The sequence below is a fragment of the Macaca nemestrina genome, chromosome 10 (assembly GCF_043159975.1).
Source record: "Macaca nemestrina isolate mMacNem1 chromosome 10, mMacNem.hap1, whole genome shotgun sequence".
Taxonomy (NCBI): domain Eukaryota; kingdom Metazoa; phylum Chordata; class Mammalia; order Primates; family Cercopithecidae; genus Macaca; species Macaca nemestrina.
Genome location: NC_092134.1, coordinates 25,413,947 through 25,441,927, shown reverse-complemented (window position 1 = coordinate 25,441,927; position 27,981 = coordinate 25,413,947). Strand labels below are relative to the sequence as shown.

At 40.9% G+C, this 27,981-nt stretch overlaps 2 protein-coding genes and 1 long non-coding RNA gene across 3 annotated transcripts; 1 reads left to right on the top strand and 2 right to left on the bottom strand.

The window, feature by feature from the left end:
* Window positions 1-916: 916 nt before the first annotated feature.
* Window positions 917-5,207, top strand: LOC105497667 (ret finger protein-like 2). Its single transcript, XM_011768934.2, has 3 exons — window positions 917-1,443; window positions 2,056-2,346; window positions 4,309-5,207. Exons 1-3 carry the CDS (start codon window positions 1,317-1,319, stop codon window positions 4,881-4,883), a joined length of 993 nt encoding a protein of 330 aa, XP_011767236.1. The 5' UTR covers window positions 917-1,316; the 3' UTR covers window positions 4,884-5,207.
* LOC105497668 (uncharacterized) lies at window positions 4,376-24,890 on the bottom strand. Its single transcript, XR_011608876.1, has 4 exons — window positions 24,849-24,890; window positions 22,468-22,603; window positions 21,805-21,908; window positions 4,376-4,490 (listed from the first exon to the last, which is right to left on the bottom strand). It is a non-coding gene; the product is annotated as an uncharacterized lncRNA (long non-coding RNA).
* A 913-nt stretch (window positions 24,891-25,803) lies between these two features.
* Window positions 25,804-26,475, bottom strand: LOC105497665 (programmed cell death protein 2-like). Its single transcript, XM_024797930.2, has 2 exons — window positions 26,383-26,475; window positions 25,804-26,301 (listed from the first exon to the last, which is right to left on the bottom strand). The coding sequence occupies exons 1-2, from the start codon at window positions 26,473-26,475 to the stop codon at window positions 25,804-25,806; spliced, it is 591 nt and encodes a 196-aa protein (XP_024653698.2).
* Window positions 26,476-27,981: the final 1,506 nt, after the last annotated feature.

Sequence of the window (27,981 nt, the reverse complement as noted above, 5' to 3'; positions counted from 1 at the left end):
TTGTTGTTTGTTTTTTGTTTTTGTTTTTTGGATGGAGTCTCGCTCTATCGCCCAGGCTGGAGTGCAGTGGCACAATGTTGGCTCACTGCAGTCCCCACCTCCCAGGTTCAAGCAATTCTCCTGTCTCAGCCTCCTAAGTAGTTGGGACTACAGGTGTGCGCCGCCATGCCCGGCTAATTTTTTGGTTTTTTTAGTAGAGATGCCTGTAATCCCAGCTTCTTGGGAGGCTGAGGCATGAGAATTGCTTGAACTGGGAGACAGAGGTTACAGTGAGCTGAGATGGTGCCACTGCACTCCAGCATCTGGGTGATACAGCGAGACTTTGTTTTTTAAAAAAAAAAAAAAAGTTATTTAAAAGTTGAAAATGAAGCTGTGCTTCTAAAAATTAAGTGGGCATTAATCACTTAAATTAAAATTAACCTAGTAGCCTCTTCCATGATATCTGTAGATTCATTATTCCTTTTGCTCAAGATCTCAGTCTCTCCGAGTCATCTGATCCCCAAGGAATCATATTTAAAGAGGACCAGAACTAGGCCTCCCTTTAAAAAAGTATGTAGAAAGAGAAAAGTTATTTAATCCATGATAAAATGTGAGATGGGAAAAATAGCAAGATGACATTAGAACAATTTGAATTTTGAAAGAAAACTACAAATATCTCAGTAGGGGATTTTTATACATAGAAGGGGATTAAAAGGAAAAGACTCAAGGCTGGTTCAAGGGAAAGAAAGGTACCATTTACTTCAATGTGACTGATTCTACTTGAAAACATAAGCAGCAGAGAAAACGTTCCCTGTTCTTCGACTCTGGCTTGTATCCTAACACTATGAAGTGCCTAATACCCAGATTTCAATGGTAATTTTTCACAATTTAAATTATTCCTGTGATTTATCAAAAATTTTTAGAATAAAATTTGAACAAATGGAAGTAAATAAAAACTCCCTAAAATAGTCTGATGTATATGAATTTATAGAACTTTGTAAAATTGCAAATGCAATCACACTGATAATCTATTTTAGGATTCTAAGCAAAGCTTGATGTGTATAATATATATCAGCAAAACCATTGCTACTAACAAACGCTGGAAAAATCCCTAAAATAGGCTTGTGATATTAGTAGGTTGGGTCTAACCTAAAGTGACGGCAATTTAATCTTATCTTCTTTTTCAAGGTAAATATTATCAGAATGAAGGGTTTTACTAAGAATATTGTGGACTGCAGATTTATCACCAATAAAAACCTCATTCCCTGCTATAATTAAATAAACACCTGATTAGGTTAAAGGGGGTGGCAGGGTGTGACCATGGAGGATTAGAGGGAATGTCAGGGTGTCATCATGGAGGGTGGGGCAATCTTGCCAATAAAAGGCCCTCCTATGCCGCTTCCCCACCATACCTGAGCTCCTGGTGGAAGACGATGGAGTACAAAGGAGCTTTCAGCAGAAGAGGTGAGTCCACACCTGTGTGCTTTGTTTTTCCTTCTCAGATGTCTAGAATTGGGGTTATAACATAGGGGGATGAATGAAAGAAGTTAGTAATTAATGCATTCAACAAAGGCTGTCTGAGTACTGCCTCGGAGTTGAAATCAGTCACCCTGGATCCCCTCACTCTAGGAGTGGTGGCAGTCAGTTTGGTATTCAGTCCCAAGGCTGCAGGAAGGATGCAGTTCTTATTCTCATTAATGAATCTCTTGCTTGGGCTCCCCTCGGAGGAGACGAAATGACCCAAGCCTGCTGCTCCTCACATGGGTGCTGCTGGCACAGCCTCAACTGCTGCAGGCTCATCTGCTGGCACAGCTGCTGGGTCACCAGGAGAATCGACTCTTCCTCCACCTCAGCTCAGAGCACAGGGACGATTTGGGACGTGTCTTTCCCAATAGAACTTCAAATCTCTGAAGACAAGGGCATGTGCTGGAGTGTTGGTACTCACGGCCTTGATCTAGGGACTACAAAGCTGGAACACAGTAACTCTATGCATGGAAAGTTGTCACTTGTTACACACTAAGAGGCTGTCAGTTCATGAAAATTCACTTCCATGTGTATTTTTGTTTTCCCTGACAGTGACCACGGATGAACTCTTAAAAGAAGCAACCAGATGTCCCATCTGCACAGCTTACTTAGAAAAGCCAATGTCCTTGGAGTGTGAATGCGTCTTCTGCCTCAGCTGCACCAATTCACTGCAGAAAGAGCCCCAAGGGGAAGGTGTCTTGTGTCCCTTCTGCCTGGTGGCTTCTCAGAAAAACAACATCAGGCTCAATCGGCAGCTGGGGAGTCTGGTTTCCCACATTAAGGAACTGGAGCCCAAGCTGAAAAAGATTCTGAAGATGAACCCAAGAATGCGGAAGTTCCAAGGTAAGGAGTCTGTATACCCTGCCCCTTCCCACTACCAAAAGAGGAAAAAGTACTGTTGCAATTGGCTCTCCGTACCGTATGGGAATTAGCTGATGTCTGGCACCTGAAACTGAAATGTTCCTCTGGCATCAGTGATTCTCAGCCCTGACAACACGTAGAAACACCTGGTTTTATTTTTTGCTCTCCAACAAAAAATACCCGTGTCTATGTCATGGCTTAGACAAGGGATTCTCAAAACTTAAAAGAAATGTGTACACATTTATGAGATACACGTGCAATTTGGTTACATTTCCACTGACACTGTAAGAGTTCCCTTTTCTTCACATCCTCACTGGCATTTGTTTTATTTTGTGCTTTTGATAATAGCCACTTTAACCAGGTGAAATGATATCTTATTGTGGTTTTTATTTGCATTTATCTGAGTGTTGTTGAGAATTTTTTAATACTCCTATTGGACATTCATATGCCTTCTCTCAAGAGATGTCTTGAAATTCTTTGCCCGCTTTTTTTTTGTTTTTGTTTTTGTTTTTGAGACGGAGTCTCGCTCTGTCGCCCAGGCTGGAGTGCAGTGGCCGGATCTCAGCTCACTGCAAGCTCCGCCTTCCGGGTCTACGCCATTCTCCTGCCTCAGCCTCCGGAGTAGCTGGGACTACAGGCGCCCGCCACCTCGCCCGGCTAGTTTTTTGTATTTTGTAGTAGAGACGGGGTTTCACCGTGTTAGCCAGGCTGGTCTGGATCTCCTGACCTCGTGATCCGCCCGTCTCGGCCTCCCAAAGTGCTGGGATTACAGGCTTGAGCCACCGTGCCCGGCCCTCTTTGCCCGCTTTTTAATGAGAATGTTTGATTTTCTGCTGCTGTTTGAGTCTGTTGTATATTATTCATATTAATTTTGTCAGATGAATAGTTTACAAATCTTTTGTCTCATTCTACAGGTCTTTTGAAATAACCCCATTTGACCAAAAAAAAAAAAATACAATATTTTAAAAAACCCAGAAAGCCTATGTGACTACATATTCAAATTTTGGGAGTTCCAGGGACAGGCAAAGGCATAGAAACCTATTTAACAAAATAATAGCTGATACCTTATTTTAATGTACAAAATCTACATTGGTGGTCACATCTGTCTTTAGGCTTGAAGGATAACAGGTTCTGTAGATTTACTTTTTCCAGAATGGTCTAGACAATAAATTTTCCTAGACCAGATCCCACCCCTTCCTTTCTTCCTCTTCCATTAAAGTTGGTGACTTCACTTTTCAACTACATACGCAATGCTGTAAAGTGCTCATTCTAATAACTTTTAAATACCTTTATCTCATCTCTTAAATTTAAGTCCATTAACACTGTCTTGCTTAAGGCCCCAACTCCCCCATAGGATGAAGAGCATCCTTACGTCTAGGTCCTTATCTTCCTCTTGGCCTTAGATTCTCCTAACATCCAGGCATGGGACCTCTGTCATCCATTATCAGCTGCAGAGATATCCCATCTCCTGTCAAAACCGTGAACAAAAGTCACTGGTTACAAATATGGAGAACAAAAGCCTGGATTCATGCCCTAGACACTATTTAAATTGGACTAATAAAATGTGAAAAAAGAAACATATTTAATATAGCAAACTTGCATTGTCTTTATTATCACTCATTTTTCACTCATCAGTATAGTAGAAAGAGGGTTGTGGTGTCTGTCTTGAGGTCTCCAAGCAGAAGAAATACATGACATAAACACACACACAGCGTAATGTAGAATAAGAACTTCTACTATAAGTAAGAGCCAGGTATTACAACGAGTATATCTGTGAGAATTTCAACTACTCAGGGAAGTTGCCTCGAGAAAAGTTCTGACTTCAGGAAAAAAAGCAGAATGGCAGAAACCAAAGTCGATGAGATATTTGGGACTTGGCAGTAGAGGAGTGAAATGGGCTTGGCTTCTGTGCATTTGCTCAGCTGCTTGTTTTTCTTTTCACAGTGGAGGTGACCTTGGATGTTGACACAGCTCACAACCTCCTCCTCATTTCTGAAGACCTCAGGAGCGTCCGATGTGGGAGGATCCATCAGAATCGGCCAAACAGTGCTGAGAGATTCAACTTGGCGGGTGCTGTCCTGGGCTCCCCTGGTTTCACCTCTGGCCGCCACTACTGGGAGGTGGACCTAGGAACAAGCACAGAATGGAATCTGGGAGTCTGCAGAGAATCTGCCAGCCGCAAAGGGAACATCCAAATGACCACAGAGCATGGATTCTGGATTGTGAGTTTGAGGGCTGAGGGCTTCCACTTTGCTAACACAAGCCCTCCAACACCCCTCTGGGTGAACCCCAATTTACAGCGAATGGGGATTTTTATGGATAGAGGCATGGGAGACATCTCCTTTTACCACCTTGGAGATGGATCCCACATCTATACATTCACGAAAGTTTTTCCTGAGGAGCCACTGCGCCCATATTTTGCTCCTTCCACCCTCCCAGATCAGGGTGTCCTGAGTGTCTGTCCTGTGATAAACCCAGGCACTGCCCATCCTCTAGTCCATCCTGGGGAGGGCAAATAAACCCCCACTGCATAGAAACAGGTTCGGGAAATTAAATTATTTGGTGGGTAGACCTAGGAAGTTTCTGTTGGGTATATATATTTTACAAAATCATGGCACAAAAATATAGACCATTCCATGATGTAGTTAACTTCATAGATTCATTAGGATAAAAGCTGAGTTTTAAATATTGATTATTGTCACCATCAAACGTGTGAGTTTTGTGTTTATATTTTGTTTCCTAATGATATGTATTGTATTCTTAAATTCCAAATGCTTTACCTTTTATTTCTGTAAGTTCAGCTTGATGTATTACGGAGTTTATAAGTTAAATAAATATTTGGCTGTAACCAAATGGATTATGTGAGTTTCTAAATAATAAGGGTGCAATACTTTTTATTCCTAGAGCAATGTGTGTGGGGGTGGGGTGGGGGGGTGGGTAGGGGTGTGTGTGTGTGTGTGTGTGTATTTGAACAAGACAAATGTGGATAAATACCTGTGTCCTATCCAGCACTGAATGACTTTCCACCGCCACAGCTCCATGGAGCTAACATTGTCTTGGACGTGAGCTTGTCTACATTAACAATGGTGAATTCCCCCACTGTAGAATGTACTGTTTTGTCTCCAGTGCACTCCTGGTAATACCTGACTCTCTCAGCCGATCCTTCCTCCTTCCATTTCCCCTGTGGGGTCCTCCGTGCTGTGCTCCTCTGGCTGGCACAGCTCTGGTCACTGTGGAGATGCGTGCTGGGGGCCAGGCAGTCATGCTCTTATCACAAGTCAGTTCCCTGCAGGAGGGATCTACTGAAACTAGTGCTGGTTTTTTCAAGTGTTCTTTGCATATTAAATCATTGGCAACTTTTACATACTTTTAAATTTTTTTTAAGAGCCTTATTCTGTCACCCAGGCTGGAGTGCAGTGGTGTGATCTCAGCTAACTGCAGCCTTGACCTCCCCAGGTGCAGGCGATCCTCCTACCTCAGCCTCCCTGTAGCCCCAGCTGGCACTACAGGTGTGCACCACCATGCCCGGCTAATTTCTCCTCCCCCTTTTTTTTTTTTAAATAGAAACGGGGTTTCACCGTGTTCCCCACACTGGTCTCAAACTCCTGGGTTCAAGCAATCTGCCCACCTTGGCCTCCCCAAATGTTGGGATTACAGATGTGAGCCACTGCTCCCGGCCTTGTATCCCATTTTTAAGAATCGTTGAAGACGGTCAAGGGTCTGGCTTGTCAGCATTGTGAGCTGATTCAGAAAAGGCCCTGCCTCCCCGCCACGTGAATGTGCTGGGGATATATGCAATATGCCTTGATTGAAAAGTACACTTGCAGCAAAGTCAGGAAGATTCCAGGATACATATACCTATCCTGACCGGCATAGGTAAGTTTCCCAGACTCTAATTCCAGAATTCATGTGGTTTCAGAGAAACTAGTGGAGGAAAAGGTACGAGCAGGAGGAAAAGGAAGAAGCCAAGAAAAAGTGAAATTTTAGGTAAAAACCCAAGTTTTTAAAATAAAATAAAATAAATAAATAAATAAATAAATAAATAAATAAATAAATAAATTTTAGAGACAGGGTCTCACTATGTTGCCCAGGCTGGGCTGGAACTCCTAGTGTCAAGCTATTCTCCCACCTCAGCCTCCCCAGTAGTTGGGGTTAAAAGTGCCAGCTACCACATCCTGCCTCAAATATTCTTTTTTTTTTTTTTTTTTTTTTTTTGAGACAGCTTTTTGAGACTTCTTTGACCCATATGTTACTAAATCTCTAAACATTTTCAGAGGAGTGTCGTTTAATATTTTTGAAATTTTCTGTCTTTCTGCTATAGACGGCTATTCTGATCTATTGTGATCTGAAAGCATCCTTTGTATGATTTATATTCTTTTCTTGTGTTTTATGGCCCAGAATATGGTCTATATTGAATATTCCTTGAGGGCAGACCAGGCACTGGGCCTCAATCTCGGGCGCCATCTGCTGGTTGTTAGAACAAACTGCCCGAGAAAGGCTCCCTCAAATCCCCTCATTGCTGGGTTCCCCACATGGTAAACTGAATGAACACCAAGGAGCTCCTCTTGCTCCACGCACTCCAGCAGAAAAGCCCTGCGGGTGGGCATTTGTCAGCTTCTCCTCTGGACAAAGATGCCCAGGTCAGAAACACATCCCTGAGACCCTCCCAGCATCTAGATAGCAGCCCAGGCTGTGACATCTCACCCTCAGGCCAGATCCAAGCAGTGAAATATATAATCTAATCTCTTCCCCAACCCACCCCCTTGAGTCCCGGTTTTCCTTCTCCCATTCTCAACTCTTCCACCCCTGAATGATCTAAAACCATAAGGAAATCTTTTTTGAATATATATATATATATAAAAAAATAAAGAGGGCCATCTCATTTCATGTAGGTTGTAATATAAGGAAAATAGTAAGATTGTAAAAATATATTTTACTTTTGATATGGTTATTAACAAAAAGAAATGAAAAAATAACGCCAGGAACTTGAATAGCCCACTGATTATCTGGGAACATTATTTCTGTTTGTTTTTAAATCAAACTTCTAAACACAGATCTTAATCCCAGCACTTTGGGAGGCCAAGGCGGGTGGATCACAAGGTCAGGGGTTCAAGACCAGCCTGGCCAACATGGTGAAACCCCGTCTCTACTAAAAATACAAAAATTAGCCAGGTGTGGTGCCGGGTGCCTGTAGTCCCAGCTACTTAGGAGGCTGAGGGAAGAGAATCGCTTGAACCTGGGAGGTGGAGGTTTCAGTGAGCCAAGATCGCACCATTGCACTCCAGCCTGGGTGACAGAGTGAGACTCCGTCTCAAAAAAAAAAAAAAAAAAAAAAAAGCATGAAGAAAAAGCCCATTTGAAGAAATCATTATGGTCTAGTGAGGGTGATTTTAGGAAAGACTTATGATTAGGTTGAATTAATTTCCTTGATCTAAAATAAATATGAAGGCTGGGCATGGTGGCTCATGCCTGTAATCCCAGTACTTTGGGAGGTCCAGGTGAGAGGATCACTTGAGGTCAGGAGTTGGAGACCAGCTTGGGCAGTATAGTGAGACCTCCGTCTCTAATTAACTAATTAATTAATTAATTATGAGGTGGTTTTACTTTGTGAGTAAAAAGTACTGAAAACTAGCTCCATTCATTGCATAAGGGCTAATAGTGGTGCCAAATATTTGGCTTTGAAAGTTTTCTGGTCGAATTCTAAATTTTGTCATATGCAAACATGATATTCAAAAGCTAATCCAGAAGAAGGGGTATGTCTATATTAATCAAAATACAACCACTTGCAGGATAAATTGCTGTCCTTTGCACGTGGTGCTTCTCTATATCTCCATATCTTCAGTAAAAAACTCATTGATTCCAGATTTAAATCAATATCTGACTGAGTGGGTAAAGTGGGAGAGAGGACTTTCTATGTAAAAGCCCCGTATAGGTGGGTCCCATTCCATATCTCAGCTCCCTTCAGAAGCAGCTGGAGCAACAGAAGCATCTTGTGGAAGTGAGTTCAATGTTATTCCTTTCTCACTTCTCAGCTTTCTACAAAAGACAAATATAAGACAGCAACATCCAGGGAATGAAGTAATTAATGCTGCAAGTATGGTGTGAGGCCAAGTCCATGCCAGCACAGTGGGAACACTTAGGGACACGGGATCCCCTGCCCAGTAGCTGAAGGCAGGACTAGATTCTCAATACACAGGCTGGGGGGTCTGACAGATTATTTCAATCAAATCATAGCTTGGGCTACTCTAGGAGATGATAACTTGAGCTTCCCTCATTGACTTAACCCTTCAGCTGCTGCTGTGGGTCTGTGCCCAGCCTGGTGGGATCAGATGAAGAGTTGGAGGGGCTCTGAGTCTAGGCTAGGGATGTCTCAGACAAAATAATGTAATTCATATATGTAGCTATGTATTTCCTGATAGCCAAGTTAAAAAATGCAACAAGAAACAAGATAAATTAATTTTAATATCCAAAGGATTATCATTTTAACATGTAAATCAATTTTCACCTTATTAATGAGACATTTTTCTGATCATGTCTTCAAAATCTGGGGCATATTTCACACTCAAAGCATGTCTCACTGTAGATAAGCCTCATTGCAGGTGACAAGAGCCACATGTGGTTGTCAGCTCCTGTATTGTCCAGTTCCATTCCCTTTCACAATCTCAACTCCAAGCCAAGTGACAGATCACACCCTTTATTTCAACTAGAATTTCAAATTCAGAAGACCAGGGCCATTCACATATATTCGTATACATACGAGAGAGAGAGTCCTTAGCCCTTGCCTTGTGCTAGGGATGGTATATAATATCTCTATGAATGCGAAGATGAAATAGCCCCAGTTCTTTCATCTCCTGGATCTCCATTACTATTATGTATGTTTCACTCCGGCAGCAGCAGCAAAGGCTGCACACTTTCAAGAAGCAAGCAGATGTCCTATCCGTCTTGTAATGTGGCTACATCTTCTGCCTCCATTGCTTCAACTTACTGAAGACAGAATCTCAAAAGGAGAGTTTATTGTGCACTTTCTGCTAGTTTCTCAAAAGAATTAGATCAAGACAAATCAACACCTGGCGAAGCTGATTTCCAAGATCAAGGAACTGGAACCCAGCTGAAAGCTATTCTATGCCTGACCTCAAGGATGCCGAAGTTCCAAGGTTAGGTAACTGGAGCCCGCCCCACGAAGGCCCCAGAAAAACCAACAGTGAAAAATGCTCTCCATTAAATATAGGAGTCAGCTGAATTTTGGCACCTAATGTTCTTACGCTCTTTAAGCAACACTAGTTCTCTTTCCTGAGTAAGGATTAGAACCACCTGGATTTTTCGAAGAAAGTTTAATGTTTAAGTGATGCCCTGTACCTGTGCTGTCCAACATGATAGCCACTGTCACCACTTAACAACTTGAAATGTGGCTAGAGCCACATATGGAAAGAGAATATTTTTGATCAAGTTAAATACAAAAATTATTAAAATTATTCACCTGTTTCTTTTTATGTTTGATAATGTGGCTACTAGAAACTTTAATATTATACACATGGTTGGCATTATGTTTCTATTGGGAACACTATGCTGGATCATGGCTTTTCAAACTTTTATGCATCAGATTCCTGGGGGACTTGTTAAAATGCTAATTCTGATTCTGCAGCTCTAGGCTGGCCCGCAAATCTACATTTCTCTCCCAGGTGCCCAGATGATGCTGTTGCAGCTGGTTCCCAGCCACACACTGAATAGCAAGGGCCTGGTATCAGCTGCATCTGAGCTTCTTTCTGGCTGTGAGGCTCATTACCCTGCAATGTTTAGAAGCACTCTGGTGATTTTTAATAACCCACAATGAGTCTTGGCAACCATTATGATGAATGAATTTATTCCAGGGCTAATGCCCCCAAGCAAACAGTGATAAAAGTGCATGTGGTTATTGATCCTATAGATGTAGATTTGGTTGTTCTGGCCCAGAGCACTACATCATGTGCTAACCACATGTAGCAGGCACTAAAGGAAATAATGCCCGATTCAATATCACAACTTAACTCTGAGTAATTTTTGTGACCCAATATGGTGGAATGTATATATTTAAAGTGAATTATCAGAACTCAGCTGCCTGTGTAATGTGCTAAAGTCAGCATGCCAGCCTATACCTACCAGATTCCTGCACACAGACTCATTCGAATGTGCAAAGTCTTCAGGCATCTCTCTCTGTTCCTAGTGTCTATTACAATGTGTCATAGAATTAATGGTGGCTGCTTTGGGTTTGAATGCAATAGATGCACTGCCCACTTGCTGAGAGGTTGATTTTTTTCTTCCACAGTAGATATGACCTTGGATGTTGACACAGCTGATGAGATCCTTGTCATTTCTGATGACCTGCAGAGTGTCCAACGTGAGCATATGGAACAGAAGCTGAAAGAGCATGCTGAGATTGACCTTCAGAGTTTGGGCTCCTCTCAGTTCACTTCCAGTTGCCATTATTAGGAGGAAGATTTGGGAACAAGCACAGAATCAGACCTAAGAGCTTGCAAAGAATCTCTTCACCAGCGACGAGAGATCAAACTGTCTACAGAACTTGAATTTTGGACACTGAGTTTGAGAAAGGCAAGGTGCTTCTCAGCCAGCACTCTGCTTCTGACTGCACCGTGGGTGGATCCCTGGTTACACAAAGAAGGGATTTTGCTGGATACTGGCGTTGCAAACAGTATTTGTTGTTACCTTAGTGATGGATCTCGTATCTTTTTTTTGAGATGGAGTCTGGCGCTGTTGCCCAGGCTGGAGTGCAATGGTGTGATCTCAGCTCACTGCAACCTCTGCCTCCCAAGTTCAAGCGATTCTCCCGCCTCAGCCTCCCAAGTAGCTGGGACTACAGGCATGTGCTACCACACCTGGCTAGTTTTTTTTTTTTTTTTTTTTTTTTTTTTAGTAGAGACGGGGTCTTGATCTCCCAACCTCGTGATCCACCCGCCTCGGCCTCCCAAAGTGCTGGGGTTGCAGGTGTGAGCCACTGTGCCTGGCAATGGATCTCATATCTTTACATCAACCACTGTCTCTGCTTCCCAGCCACTGTGCCCATTCTTTTCTTCTCCAAATCCAAATAATGGTGAGCAACGCTCCTTGAGTATCTTATCCTGTTTGTGAATCTGAGCATCTCACTCCACCAGCATAACCCAGGATAGACCAATAAAACCAGGCAAACAAATAGCTTTCATCGAAAAGTACCTTGTACTCATATCTACAACCTTTTCTCTTAGCATGCATGTTCTACAAAGTAATCACAGATAAATTACAGGCCATTTTATTAATCATGAGCAGAAATAAATTAATTAGAAAATAAGTGACATTAAATATATCATAGTCATCTTCTTTTGGTCTTACGTTTCTATTTCTGTTTCTACAACTGTGTCCTAAACTCCCAGATCAATTTCTAAATGTTTTATTTCTGTAAGATCAACTTAGTGTGTTATGGAAGTTATGAATTAAATAAATATTTGGATGTGACAGAATGGATTTTGTGATTTTCTACATTGCAGAGAAACAATACCTCTTACTTACAGTGAAAGTGCCTGAGTGTTTAAACATAGAGAAAATTGATAAATACTAGCATATCCCAAATTGAAAAGATAACTTTTCACTACCACGGCATAGGATATCTAACATTTTCTTGCACATGTGCTCATCTAGGTGAATGATACTTCGCTTTCCACAGTGAAAGTCCCTGACAACTACTATTCTACTTTGTCCCTGTGAATTTGACCATTCTAGGTACCTCACAGGAGTGAAATACAGTATTTTTCCTTTTGTGACTGACTTATTTTACTTAGCATAATGTCTTAAAGGTTCATCCATGTTATAGCATATGACAGAATTTATTTCCTTATTGAGGCTGATTAATATTACATTGTATGTATATGTCACATTTTATTGTCTATTCATAGCTGATGGACAATTGGTTAGCTTTCCTTTTTTTTTTTTTTTTTGGCTGTTGTGAATAATACTGCTATGAATGTGAGTGTACAAATAAATACCTATTTGAGTCCTTGTTTTCAATTCTTTTGGAGATATATCCAGATGTAGAATTGCTGAATCATATGATAATTCCATTTTTAATTTTTTGAGGACCCACTATACTGCTTTAAACAGAAGCTTAACAAATTTACATTTCCACCAGCAATACACAGGGTTCCAATTTCTCCACACCCCCCCAACATTTGCTAATTTTTTCTTTCTTTTTTTAAAAGTAGCTATCTTAATGGGTATGAAGTGATATCTTAATGGGTATGAAGTGATACCTCGGTGTGATTTTCACTTGTATTTCTCTAATTAGTGATGTTGAGCACTAATCTAGTTAGTTGAGCATTCATCTAGGTGAATGATATTTAAGGATGAATTTCAGGATGGATTTTTCTATTTCCTCAAAAATTATCATTGAAATTAAAATAGAGATTGCATTGAATCTATAGATCATTTTGGGTACTACCTACGTCTTAACAATACGAAAGCTTCCACTCCACTAACATAGCTGTCTTTCCATTTACTTGTATTGTCTTTAATTTCTTTCAGCAACATTTTGTAGTTATTAGCATACAAGTCTATTGCCTCATTAGTCAAGTTTATTCCTAAGTATTTTATTCTTTTTGATACTGTTGTCAATGGAAATGTGTTTTTAATTTCCTTTTTAGATTTTTCATTGTTGGGAAATAAAAACACAGTGGACTTTTATGTGTTGATTTTGTATATAGCAATTTTACTGAATTCATTTATTAGTTCTAACAGGGTTTTTTGGTCTATGGATTCTTTAGAGTTTTCTACACCTAAGATTGTGATACCTACAAACAAATAATTTTACTTTTTCCTTTCCAGTTTGGATGGCTTTTATATCTTTTACTTGCCTAATTGACCTCACTAGGACTTCCAGTACTATGTTAAATAGAAGTGGTGAAAGCTGGCATCTTGTCTTGTTCCTGATCTTAGAGGAAACACTTTTAGTCTTTCACTATTAAGTATGATGCGGGCTGTGGATTTTTAAATATAAATCTTTTATCACTTTTCAGCCTTTTGGCTAAGATCAAGTGAATATATGGCTTTTATTGCATTAATTCATATGATAACTTTTTCCTTCTTTCTGTTAATGTGGTATATTATAATGATTGATCTAAATATGTTGAACCATTTTTGCATTCCAGGAATAAACCCCAATTGGTCTTAGAGTATGATCTTGTTAACATGCGACAGGATATTCTGTTTACTAGTGTTTTGTTAATAATCTCTTCATCAATATTCTTAAGAGATATTGGTGTATAGTTTCCTCTTCTTGTAGGGTCTCTGTCTGGTTTTCATAGCAGGGTAATGATGGCTTTATAAAATGAGTTAGGAAGTGTTCCCTTCTCTTCAACTATTTTTGGAAGAGTTTAAGGGTTGGCATCAATTCTTAAATGTTTGGTAAAATTCATCACTCTACCTTTCTGGTCCAGGACTTTTTTTATTGGGAGATTTTTTTTTTTAAATTTGTTCAATATTCTTACTAGTTATAAGTATATTCAGATTTTCTCTTTCTTTCTTTCTTTCTTTCTTTCTTTCTTTCTTTCTTTCTTTCTTTCTTTCTTTCTTTCTTTCTTTTTTTTTTTTTTTTTGACGGGGTCTTGCTCTGTAGCCTAGGCTGGAGTGCAGTGGCATGATCTTGGCTCACTGCAACATCCACCTCCTGGGTTCATGCCATTCTCCTGCCTCAGCCTCCCGAGTAGCTGGGACTACAGGTGCCTGTCACCACGCCCGGCTAATTTTTTGTATTTTTAGTAGAGATGGAGTTTCACTGTGCTAGCCAGGATGGTCTTGATCTCCTGACCTTGGGATCTGCCCACCTCAGCCTCCCAAAGTGCTGGATTACAGGCGTGAGCCACCGCACCCAGCCCAGATTTTCTGTTTTTTGATGATTACGTCTTACTGAGTTTTGTATTTCTAGAAATTTTTCCATTTCATCTAATTTATCCAATTTCTTGGCATACAGTTGTTCATGGTCTCTCCTATAATCCTTTTTCATTTCTGTAAAATCAGCAGTAACGTCCCCAATTTCATTTCTGACTTTAGTAATTTGAGCTTTCTCTCTTTTTTTATTAGTCATTCTAGCAAAAAGCTTGTCAATTTTGTCAATTTTTCAAATAACCAACTCTTGGTTTTGTTGATTTTATTTTCTTTCTTTCTTTCTTTCTTTCTTTCTTTCTTTCTTTCTTTCTTTCTTTCTTTCTTTCTTTCTTTCTTTCTTTCTTTCTTCTTTCTTTTTCTTTCTTTTCTTTTCTTTTCTTTTCCAGGGTCTCACTCTGTCACACAGGCTGGAGTGCAGTGCTGTGATCTCAGCTCACTGCAGCCTTGACCTTCCAGGCTCAAGAAACCCTTCCACCTCAGTCTCCTGAGTAGCTGGGACTACAGGTGTGTGCCACCATGTCTGGCTAATTTTTGTATTTTTTTTTTTTCTGTAGAGAATGAGTTTCACCATGTTGCCCAGGCTGGGCTCGAACTCCTCGACTCAAGCAGTCCACCCACCTCAGCCTTCCAAAGTTCCGCGATTATAGGTATGAGCCATTGTGCCCAACCAGATTTCTCTAATACTTTTCTATTCTCTATTTTATCTCTGTTTTAAATTTTAATGTTTTGTTCCCTCTGCTAGCTCTGGTTTTAGTTTGTTAATTTTTTAGTTCCTTAACATATACAGTTGGGTTATTGATTGGAAATCTTTTTTATTTTATAATGTAAGCATTTATAGCTATAAACTTCTTTCTTAGCACTGCTTTTGCTGGATTCCATACATCTGGTATGTTGTGATTTTGTTTTCATTTGTCTCAAGAGATTTTCTAATTTTTTCCCTTCCTCCTCCCCCTTCCCTTCCCTTCCCTTCCCTTCCCTTCCCTTCCCTTCCCTTCCCTTCCCTTCCCTTCCCTTCCCTTCCCTCCCCTTCCCTCCCCTCCCCTCCCCTCCCCTCCCCTTCTTTCTTTCTCTCTCTCTCTCTTTCTTTCTTTCTTTCTTTCTTTCTTTCTTTCTTTCTTTCTTTCTTTCTTTCTTTCTTTCTCTCTTTCTTTCTCTCTTTCCTTCTCTCTTTCTTACTCTCTCTCAATGGAGTCTTACTCTGTCACCAGGCTGTAGTGCAGTGGCACGATCTTGGCTCACTGCAACCTCCGCCTCCTGGGTTCAAGCGATTCTCCTTCCTCAGCCTCTTGAGTAGCTGGGACTACAGGCGTGCACCACCACACCTGGCTACTTTTTGTATTTTTAGTAGAGATGGGGTTTCACCATGCTGACCAGGATGGTCTTGATGTCTTGACCTCGTGATCCGCCCTCCTCAGCCTCCCAAAGTGCTGGGATTAAAGGTCTGAGCCACTGTATCCAGCCTAATTTTTCTTATAATTTCTTTTTTGGCCCATTAGTCACTTTAGAATGTGTTAATTTCCATGTATCTGTGAATTTTCCATTTTTCCTTCTGCTGTTGATTTCTGGTTTTATTCCATTGGATGTATAATACAGGGCCCATGTTTGCCTAATTTATATAATACCCTGTTTATATCTAGTCTCATATATTTTCTCTTTATCCATAGTAAAGTCGAGAATTTGATATTCTTGTCTCTGGTTAGGCCTTCCCTGGAGCATTCAAAGCCTTTTCTTCACTGTCTGGAAAGGAAAAGCTGGACAGACCCATGGCTTAATTCTCATTCATCCATAAAGTTATTTAGGCCAAGAGTTTTCCCAGTGAGCTCTGTTTTGGCCCCGTGAGTGAACCATATGCTAAAAGTTGCACATGGAGCAGAGGCAACGGGGATAAAAGCCCAGTTCTGGGCTCAGTAATTATTGGCTATATAAAAATAACATGGTTTGACAGAAGAAATAAGACCTAGTATTAGATAGATCAATAGGGTGACTATAGTTTGCTATAATCTATTGTACATTTCAAAATAGCTGGAAGAGAGAATTCAAATGGTTCTAGTAAAAAGAAAGGACAAATATTTAAGGTGATGGATATCCCAAGTATACTGATTTGATGTTTACAAATTATATGAATGTGTGAAATTATCAAGTGTACCCTGAAACTATGTACATCTATTATGCATTAGTAAAAACAAAACAAAACAAAACCCTGTATGTCATTCATTAATTGAGTTCACCTTTACTAGGAGATTCTGCATATTGAAAGAACACAGAGAATATTGATTCAAATCAGGTCCACGGGACACTGAGGGCTGTCTGCTGCTCTCCACTGAGGCTGTTGTTTTCAGCAGGGAGTGTCTATAAATGTCCTATAGGCATTCACCTGACTAGTGAAACAGATGCGGAGGAAAGGGGAGGTCTCTAGGCCTCCAGGATGTAAAGGCAGAGTCCCATGCACCTGGATTCTGAGAGGAACAGGAGGTCTGATGACACAGGGGTGGCAGAGGTGACCTTGCCTCCCCACCCCAACCCTCAGTAGGTTCAACAGCAGGTCTGCCCATTATAAATGGACAGTTACCTGGAGCTCTTTTCTTTTTCCCCTAATACTAATTATTCCATGTAACACCACCACCAAACTTTGCCTATGTCTTTAACAAAAAAAACTACTATACTGTAGTGATAAAACCATAAATCTTATAGTTTTAGTATATGCCAATGGAAAAAGATTATAGAAGACACAGTGCTATAGACTGAATGTTTGTATCCCCCCCAAATTTATATGTTGAAAGCCTCACCTCCCATGTGATGGTTTTAGGAGGTGGGACCTTTGGTAGGTGATTGGATCACAAGTCTGGGGCCTTATGAATGGGATTAGTGCCCTTATAAAAAAGACCCCAGACAGCTCTCTCACCCCTTTCCCTATGTGAGGACATAAAGAGAAGCCACCATACCTAATAAGCTTCTTGGTTCATAGATGTCCTCACCGGACACTAAATCTGCCAGTGCCTTGATCTGGGACTTCCTAGCCTCCAGAACTATGAGAAATACGGTTTTGTTGTTTATAAGTCACCAAGTATATGGTCTCTTGTTATAGCAGCGTGAATAAGCTAAGACAACCAGGTTGTTCTTTGTGTTGCCTCCAGACTCTCAGAATCTGTATGCTTCCCCAAAGCATCTGGACTTTCTATGTGCTTTTTACACATCTCCAAGCATGGCTAAAATTTAAAAGTCCGAAAATACCAATTGATGGAGAGGCTGGGGAACAACCAATCTCTCTTCCATGGCTGGCGTGAGCATCAGATGGGCATTCCATTTGGAAAACTCTTGGTCAGTATCCACTAAAGGTGGACAAAACCACCCCTGCCCCCTTGTGAATCCTCTGATGGAGGAACAGCCAAAAGAAATGCACGCATAGATTAATGACAAATGACCAATGGGAGGCAGCATCTGCTAGGGCTATGCACACAGGCTCTGAAGAGAGTCAGACAACTAGATGTTGATTCAGGCTTTTACACTTGCTGTATGGATGACTTTGCACCAAGCACAGCCCCAATTTCCTCATCTGCTGAATAGGGAGAATAATTGTATCTCTTTCAGAGGGTCATGGTAAGGATGACACAATAGTGTTGCTGTAACAGCACAGTACTTGGGCCACAAAAAAGCATTCCGTTCTGAGTAGATATTGTAATTATTTCCATAACCCATCTTATGATTATTATTAGCCTCGACAAAAGTATATTAAAACGAACAAAAGGGAGGAAATAACTAGCCGATCTTGGGGAAAAAGGCAATGCTTGAGGGAGGAGGTGATATTCTAACGTGATTTTCAAATAAATCATACAACTAACGTAAACTATTTGCAGAAAATCACAGAGATCAATGTGAAGATCAAGTATCAGTTTGGATCATCCAGAAGACATAAACTACAAGGTGTTTTAAACAGGGCATGCATAATATAAAGAATGATTAAGCTATGATAGGAGCGTAACCACAAGATATAAAGAGAACTGCAGGGAGAGTACCCAAGGAAAGAAATGCTCTTGGAGGGCTCTCTCCCCAACGATGGGCTTCAGACTTCACAGGAGAGGGTGTGGTTGGAGCCCACTGGATGGGAAGAAGCTTTACGGGTTTCCAGGGCCAGATCCGGTCCACACTCACTGGGCTGCAGGAAACAACCTTCCAGGGTGCAGGTGAGATGCAGCCAGTAGGCAGACACACAGGAGTAGTCAACACACCACTATGAACAGGAAGTCTGGAGTGTGCAGTGTCCTTATTGGGAGGGCTGGAGAAGCTGGCCACCAGCCCAGGCAGGGGCTGTGAGGTTGTCCAGGGACCATGAATTATCTGCAGGTGGCTTGGGCAGAGCACAGTCAGGATGATGTCCCAGCATGCAGATGTGGCCTCCCTGAGTTGTGAGCGTCTGCACGTAGGGCCCATTTCCATGCATGGCTTCTTGAACCCTTGCCTTGACCGCCCTGCAGTGCCTCCATCTGATTTTGTCTAAACATGTGGAACCTGCCCTCAGTACCAGGACTGTGGAATCAAATGCAGACTCCTTTCTGGTCTACGGGGTCCTGGCTCACTCAAATGGCAGTTCTCCCCTTTCCAGCATGTTCATTCACACGTTCTATCCTTTTCTTTGCTCTGCAAGTTGGATTCCTTTGTTCAGCTCCTTCCCATACCACCCTCCTTCCAAGCCCACAGTTTAGCTGCTAGTCAGCATTGATTTGCTCAAGTCTTTACTTAGTGCCTAGATTCCCACTCACGGTAGATTCCAAGGAGGGAAATGTGGGTCTCATTCACTGCTGGGTCCTTAGTTCTGAAACTAGCACTGCCACATTAACAGATGCTCACAAAATTATTTTTTTTCTTTTCTTTTTAATAAGCTTTTCATCTTCAAATGATCTTTTTAATTTTAATTTTTAAATTTTTAGTTTCTATGGATACATAGTAGATGTATATATTATTGGGTACATGAAATATTTTGATACAGGCATGCAATGCATAAGAATCACATCAGAGTAAATGAGGTATCCATCACCTCAAGCATTTATCCTTTCTTTGTGTTACTAGAATTCCAATTATACTCTTTTAGTTATTTTACAATTTACCGTAAATTATTGTTGACCATAGTCACTCTATTGTCCTATCAAATACTAGATTTTATTCATTTTAACTATATTTTTGTGCCAGTCAACCATCCCCACTTCCTCCTCCCTGTGACTAGCCTTCCCAGTCTCTGGTAACCATCAATCTAGTCTATCTCCATAATTTCAATTGTTTCAATTTTCAGCTCCCACAAATGAATGAGAACGTGCAACGTTTGTCTTTCTGTGCCCGGTTTATTTCCCTTAAGATAATGTCCTCCAGGGCCGTTGATGTTGTTGCAGTTCAGCCGGATAGCTGAATTATGTTAATGGATAACTTCTCCATTAACAGGAAAATGAAAAAAATCATTTTATTTATAAGGTTGATGGAAATACCCAGAGAAAATTAAAGAAAATGTAGTAATATTTGCTCAGGTGTTTTAAGTGTGCTTTACTTGGGGTTACTACCCTATAAACATCTTGTCCTATCGATATTTTTTCCTCCTAACACTCAACACATTTCTTGTATGGCTTATGAAGTACATTTTCTAGGTGTGACTATGAGAAGCATGCCTTTATATTCTCCTTGAAAGGTTGAGGACTGTTAATTGACTGTGGGGTGGAAATTATATCTGAGAAGGATTTTAGCAAACATTTTGATTTCACTTATGAAACAAGTCCTTGCATCATATAAGTAGACCTTATTTTTACTGGTTGTTGTTTTGTTTGTTTATTTGCTTGTTTTTTGAGATGCAATCTCGCTCTGTCACCAGGCACTGGTGCAATCTTGCCTCACTACAACCTCCGCCTCCTGAGTTCAAGTGATTCTCCTGCCTCAGCCTCCCGAGTAGCTGGGACTACAGTCACGTGCCACCACGCCCAGCTAATTTTTGTATTTTTAGTAGAGACAGGGTTTCACCATGTTGGCCAGGATGGTCTCAATCTCTTGACCTCGTGATCCACTGGCTTTGGCCTCCCAAAGTGCTGGGATTACAGGCATGAGCCACCGTGCCTGGCCACCGGTTGTTCTTAGTTAAGATGTTCACCTGACATGTAATGAAACTGTTAATCTATCTGATTTTCTTAGATGAGCCTGTGAGTTACTATGGGTATCGCTACTTAGTTTTTAAATTTTCTTTCTCCTAAACTGAAAAGCAGGGGTATATTTTCTGCTGATGAGATATTAATTATGATCATTGCTAGACAGTCAAGACTTAATTCTTTTTCTTTTTTTGAGACAGGGTCTCTCTCTGTCACCCAGGCTGGAGTGCGGTGGCACAATCACAGCTCACTGCAGCTTCCAACTCATGGGCACAAGGGACTTTCCCACCTCAGCCTCCTGAGTAGCTGGGACTACAGGTTCTTGCCACCATGCCTGGCTAGTTAATTTTTTTTTTTTTTTTTTGGTAGAGATAGGATCTCCCTACATTGCCCACACTGGTCTTGATCTCCTGAGCTCAAGCAATCCTCACACCTTGGCCTCTCAAAGTTCTGGGATTATAGGCATGAGCCACACCACATTAGATCACGACTTAATTCTTAATCCTATTTTGTTACCTTCAATATCACCTGAAATTGAAACAAACACTCAGGCACAGACATACAAACAAAAAAGCCTGGCTTTTGTTTTGTTTTGTTTTTTAGTGGCAGGGTCTCAGTCTGTCACCCAGGCTGGAATACAGTGGCGTTATCAGAGCTCACGGCAACCTTGAACTCCTGGGCTCAAGCAGTCTTCTTGTCTTGTCCTCACAAAATGCTGAGATTACAGGCATGAGCCACCATGCCCAGCTTTTTTTAAAAAATGCCTTTTTTGGGTAAAAGCCAAATAAGACAGCCAAAGTCATGTATCACTACTGTGCTATGAAAATGAGTCTCAGTATTGCTTTAATATAAACATTCCTATGCAGAATTAAGTAATGCAAAGGGCCCTGTTCCAAAGCCAAAAGGAATCTGACTTTTGCATTATTTTTTAAAAATAATTAAGATTGGAGTTATTTTTAAATTCTTATTCTAAAAATAGAGAAGAGAAATTGCCTAAAAAATACAGCAGTGGATAAAAGAAGAGAGATTGAAATTTGAAATGGATTTTGGAAGTTAAGTGTGGATTAAAGGAGAGAGATCAGTTTATAAGGGATTATCTCTGGGCCTAATTGTCTGAGGACATGCAGCCTTGTAGGAAATGGGTAGGACAGAGAGGCTGTGTTAGAATGCCTGTGCAGGAGGAGAGTGGAAGGTTCTGGAAGACAAGGGAGGTTGCTTGTGTTTCTTTTGAATCCCCACTAAATGTAATTTTTCTTGTGGAGACATTGGTATATGGACACAGTGCTCAGCAGAGTGCTGACGTCTGGGGGAAATGGTCAAAAACTGAAAACTTACCTTGGCAGTCTGAGGACAAAGCCACAAAACCATAAATTGTTTGGGGGCTTTCTTCAGCTTCACATCTACCAGAGCTTCTTACCTTTAGAGTTTTCTTATCTACCAAAGGACAAGGTTGCAGTGGTTATCATTGCCGTGAAAGCTCCCCAAATCTAATTTGCTCTTATTCTTCCCCCAGTCTTTCTCCTGCAATTAAAAATGATGAGCTGTTTCTGGATTCCGAGTCAGGAAGTTTTCATTTCTGTATAATTCTGCCACTGATGTATTTTGCAGTTTTCTCTGGGTATATGCCATTAAAGGAAATTTGGACTGCAATTTGGCTGCTTCTTAGGGGAGCAGACAGAGTATCATACCATTTTGTTTTTTCTAGTTGCAGCTTTTCATTTATGAAAGCAAAGCTTTGAGTTTGTGCAGTTCTGACATAATTCTTGCTCTTCTGCAGACACATGAGGTGAGCAGTACTGTAGAGCAAGTTTTGGAATATATTTGGAATATATTTGGTCTAGCAGTGAAAAATGACCAGTGCTATGATGACATCTGGGTTTCTCGTGTGACCTGGGATAGTTCCTTTTGTGCTGTCAATCCCAGATTTGTTGCCATAATCACACAAGTGAGTGTGGGAGGAGTGTTCCTTGTGCTTCCTCTGCACTAGATAAGAAATTTGACCTTCCATTCTGTTAGACACCTTCTGGTAATCTCTCTATTTTTTTTCAAAATTGATTGACTTTAGAGATTGACCACTCACCAAGTATTGTTGGATTGATGGGGCCATTAAATTCTGATGTAGGTAAGGTTGAGTTCCACATGACTTGCTAAACTCATTCGTTTTTCTCTAGCAGGAAATCATTAGACAATGATGACATCTGTTCTGGGTGTACCCTCTATGGATGAAAAAGATTACCATAATGATGTTGTGAGCACAGGTAGGCAGAGGAATTGTACAATTTAATCCAGAATCATCCATTTTTCATAAAAGAGGAATGCAGTTTTAAAACAGTTCCGTTTGTGCTCCAAAGTAAAGTTGTAAAAACAATTATATTTTTAATTGGGTGGAAATTTGTGAGATAATGTTCTCTTTCTTATGAAGTCATGAAGGTTGAGACTTCTCGTTCTTTTCCAATAGCAAATGAGATGAGAGCACAAGAAAGTATTTCAAAACAAATACAGATTTCAAGTCTGAACACAGGATTCAGCATAGGATTTACTAAACAGTATTAACAAGTGGCAGAAATAAATGGTCTTTACTGAAAGTGGTTCTGTGGGTTCTTCAACCTCAGTGGGCTTCCAAGCCTTCCTCCTTCCTTCCTTTATCCTCCCAGAGAGCCTGCTCCAAGATGGGAGATTAGATAGGAATTCTGAGCATTTGCTGACCAATCATGAATACTGCAGATCAAAATCTGCACTTATTTTATTAGCAAATTCTGGAATTGCGAGTAATGAAGAAAAAAAAAAAAGCTATGAAGAGGGCTTAGAAACAGTTGTTTTTCTAGTTAGCTGATGTGATTTGGATTAGTGTCCCTGTCCAAATCTCGTGTCCAATTGTGATCCCCAGTGTTGGAGGAGAGACCTGGTGGGAGGAGATTGGATGGTGGGGTGGATTTCCCCCTTGCTGTTCTTGCGATAGTGAGTTCTCACGAGATCTGGTTGTTTAAAAGTGTGTAGCACCTCCCCCTTCTCTCTCTTTCTCCTGCTCCTGCCATGTGGGACAACCCTGCTTCCCTTTTACCTTCCACCATATTGTAAGTTTCCTGAGGCCTCCCCAGCCATGCTTCCTGTACAGCCTGTAGAATCATGAGCCTATTAAACCTCTTTTCTTTATAAATTACCCAGTCTGGGGTAGCTCCTTATAGCAATGTCAGAATAGACTGATACATTAGCTTTTAGGAGAAATATGAGTTTGGCGAGTCCTGAGCTCCCATGACAAGGACTCAGTGCTGGTGAGGATGCAGATGTTAAGTTGCACGACAGCTGTTTCCACTCTGCTTAAAAACACTCAGCTCCCTCCTGAGCCTGAGCTCCATATATTAAGGGTACATCTCATCATCATGGACCATGTGATTCTGAGAGTGGTTACAGTGAAGTGAATTTCTGTTCAAGGATTGTTTCCCATTGAATTTTTTTTCTTTTAATTCTCCTTTTATTTTGGAAAATCTTGACCATACAAAAGTGGAAATAGTATAATGAGCCCCCACGTACCATTAATCAGCTTCAACACTATCAAGTCCAGTGTTTCCTTTCTCTGCCACTTCCAATTCAATTACTCTGAAGTAAATCCCACACATATCACTTCATTCATAATTAAGTTATGTACCCCTAGAAGGCAAATTCTTTCCTTTTATTTATCAATTTGAAAATAATGAATCTGTTTCCAAGTATCCTACAAAGATGATTACTGAGTTTTTTAAAGAATTATTTTGAACCCATTAGACATATCTGATGCCGTTAGTGTCCTTGTGGATGTGCAAACTGTCCATCTTTTGCCAACAGGAGCCTTTTCATGTTGCTTGAGTTCTTCTGACATGGCCCTAGTAATCCTGGTGAGCTTCCTTAATCTTTGATAAGACCATGTTGATGTGACCATGTTCCCACATTATTTGAACATTTCCTGACCCAGTTCTGGAATCAACCACCTCTCCAAAGAGCCTGAAGTTCCTTTTAGAGAGAAATGGTATGTAGACACAATCAACATGATCTTCCTCCCATGCCCAACACCTCAGTTCTCAGTAACACCAACATAATTACTCATTTGCTTTATCCACCAATACACACACAACCATCTCCAAATAACAGCAACAGTCTAGTAATAACATGTTTATTGAAAACCCTAACACTGTTATGTTCTTTTCATTCTCAGGGTATATTCCACTAGAGATTTACTGCCCTATGTTTTGAAGTCACCTAGAAGAGTTCTTAGTGTGGTCATATGACTACATCAAGAGTTTTTCACTTTTGATGGTTAGGGACTGCTTCTTAAAACTTATTTTACAACTGATTTTACTATCTTAAAATACAGAGTTCCGAAGTCACATTTACACAAACAAGGCATATTTGAAGTCCAGTTTTCATCCTTGATCCTCCTACTCTAGGCTCCTCCTTCTCCTAAAGGAAAGCATTTTCATTCCTTACCCTTTTCAACATATGGGTATGAACACACGTGTGGCCCCTTCCAGAAGTCCTCAGTGATGTCACATGTTCCCATGACACCTGTATTGTACTCTCATCAGTCATCACATGGAATTTATCTTCTCTAAGTATTATTTGGGCTCCTCCACGAGACTGTGAGCATCTGACCACTGGAGGGTCGCTTCCCATTATATCCCTATTATCAAGCACAAGGTCAGGCATAGAGTAAGACTCAAACACGTTTTGGAATATATGACCGGTATGAACTAGAAACCAGTAAGCTGACGTTTTCATTTTGAGTCTATAAATCTAATTTTGTAGTGGTTTTGTGTATGGTTCAAGGCTCAAATTGTAAAACTTAACATTATGTGACCAAAGCAAGATATACCCAGAACCTCAATTTCCTCACCTTCAAAATGGGGCAGAGTTTCTGACTTACTGGTCTACTCTCAGGATTTTAATGAGCTCATGCATAAACAGTCCTTTATATAAGGTAAGTGCTGGATAAATGTTGGCTACTGTAATAAAATAAGCCTCTAAGATACTTGGTCAGCACAGGCACTACCCAAGAGTACGCACTGTAGAGAAACTGACAAAATTGTGTATCTAAAACTGGCCAGATGAAAGAGACACTACTAAGGGGCCCTTCTGCCTGACACGGTGCTAGGCACTCACACTATCCCGACCTGAGAAACTGATCTGGGACCCAGAGGAACTTACCAAGCCTCCAGCATCTTGTGTAGCCCTATTCGTGGGACCACTTGGATACCCCACCCCCTTGTCTTTATAGGGAGCAGAACACACATGATATATGTTAGCAAACAAAGTCCAGGAAGTATATTTTTGCCTGAGGCAATATCTGAAAATTGTAGGCTCCAGCCTCCAAAGTGAGTCTTCCTCTCAGTACCTCTCTTCTAGACACATGGAGACCTTTCTTCCCAGCATGAAGTTGAACCACTTAATGAATGAAGTCCTGGACCTGCTTAACCACGCTCCCTATAATCTCTGAATAATCTCCCTTTTCCACAACCTCAGGCATAATCTCATCTTCTGTTTCTATTACAATTTCAAATTCTGGAAAAAGGAAGTTGTGGTCTGGAGTTGTAAAGTTCATATGATCTGGTTGTGCATAAGCCTGCTTATGTCCCAATCTCCGGTCTAGGGTCTGATGCGCCTTGCCGCAGTAATACGCTTTGTGGCATCTAGAGCAAGTTTTGGGGCCTAAACAGCCACAAAACCTGCAGAGATGAGCACCAGACTTAAGTTGGAGATACACCGATTCTCCTGTTTCTGGGGGAGGATTCTCAGAAGGTGGCTCATATGAATAAAAATCATTTTTCCTGGGTAGCTGATTCCTAGAAACTCGTAGGCTGGCATAGCACGGCGGCTTGCGGCAGCAGAAGCGGAAGATGCCGCAGTGGAAGGAGTAGGCGTGGCCTGCCGGGGGCTCACACACCTGCCGCAGGAAGGAGAGTGGGCGGCCGCACAGCGCGCAGGCCAGCTGGGCGGCGCCCAGTCACGCCGGCCGCCCGCCCGCCCCCCTGCTGGGGAACTGCTCGCTGCGCGGCAGCCAAGCCGGCGCCGACTCAGCAAAGGCCAGCTCCACAGATCCCGCCCGGGCGGCAGCCATGTGGGGCGTGGGCTGGCGTGGGGAGCAGCCCATAGGTAGGTCTCCCATTGAATTTTGATGTGTTTTTCTTTGGAAAACTTTCAACTCTGTTGTATTTTTCTCTCCAAGATACTCCAAGTATATTTTCACCTGTGAGGCAATATCTGAAAATTGTAGGCTACAGCCTCCAAAGTGAGTCTTCCTCTCAGTACCTCTCTTTTAGTCATTGAGCCCTTTCTTTAAACTCTGATTTTTACTTTCTTGACTGAGTTGTTACAACATGACACAATAAAACCATCTTGTTACAGAAATTGGGAAAAGGATGTTTTGGGGAACAGGTTTGATACGTTTCCCATGCACCTTCTTATTGGCAATGTTGATGATCAAAATGCAAGAAACTTTTAATTAAGTTGAATTTTATTTTCCACTCGGATTCTTTAATACTTCTGCTGAAGGAATTGCTAAGAGGCCAATTAGTACAGTAGACTATTATAAGTGAACTTGATGATTTTGGAGTAGGCTTTGAACTTAATGACAATAGCATTCCATTATTTTTTAGTTAATTCATTCAATGAGAGCAAAGGACATTTAGAAACTTGGTATTTTCATGTTGAGCTTTATGGTGAACAGCTAAGACAGCCACAGCTTCTCAATCAAGATCAGACACTAGAACGCCATTATCTGTTTTGGAGTTAAGTTTTTATTCCCCTGTTAATAGACTGAAGGATAAATTTAAGGCACTTTTTTCTTAAAAGAAATGGAGCAATTTAGTTAAAACAATCAAAATAAACTTTTGAATGGCTAATCTTCATCTGAGATCAGACAGTTCCCTTCAACTTCCAAATTCACAAAGGCTCTGTGAGTGTGTCTTTGCATTTGCAAAAAGCCATGGGAAACTTTGAGTTTCACTTTTACCATCTAACGGAGACCTGTGTGCAGTTCTTATCTAACTGGATCTTATTATTTGGTTTATATTTCTATTAAGCGACTGCCACTTCATGTACATGTATACATATGTACATATATATTTAATTGCCTTTCAGAATTAGTATAGACTATATTACTTTACAAATTATTATGTGTACCTGAAGTGTTGCTTTTTGGAGGAGTCTCAAGGATTTTTCTCAGACTATCATACTGTTTGTGTGGCTTTGCTCATTAAATATTTATTTGTTTTGGAGGAAGTGACATTGGTGTAAACTAAGTCCTGTGACAACCATTAGAAATAAGGTTACTGCTTGGGGTTATTTTTTTTACTGTGGCAAAATTTGGTGGAATTGTAACACTTGTGGATTAGACTAGAATCCGGCTTATCTTCTGTACCCAAGACCTGTTGTTAATTACTTGGGTGATGTCAGGCAAATTACCTGAGATCTTTATGCCTGTCCAACACTTGTGAATGCGCACTTTACAGGCTGAGTATGAACTTTTTACCCTTATTTTAGTTAAAATATCATGAATTTTATCTTCTTTTTCTGCAAACAGCCCTCCATTCTGAATCTTTGCTGCATGAGGAGACACTGCCCC

Coding starts and splice junctions, on each gene's coding strand:
- LOC105497667 (XM_011768934.2), top strand. CDS start 1,317: ATGTCAGGGTGTCATCATGGAGGGTGGGGCAATCTTGCCAATAAAAGG. Junction 1,444..2,055: donor AGGAGCTTTCAGCAGAAGAG/GTGAGTCCACAC, acceptor TTTCCCTGACAG/TGACCACGGATGAACTCTTA. Junction 2,347..4,308: donor AAGAATGCGGAAGTTCCAAG/GTAAGGAGTCTG, acceptor TTCTTTTCACAG/TGGAGGTGACCTTGGATGTT.
- LOC105497665 (XM_024797930.2), bottom strand. CDS start 26,475: ATGGCTGCCGCCCGGGCGGGATCTGTGGAGCTGGCCTTTGCTGAGTCG. Junction 26,302..26,382: donor AGCAGTTCCCCAGCAGGGGG/GCGGGCGGGCGG, acceptor TTCCTGCGGCAG/GTGTGTGAGCCCCCGGCAGG.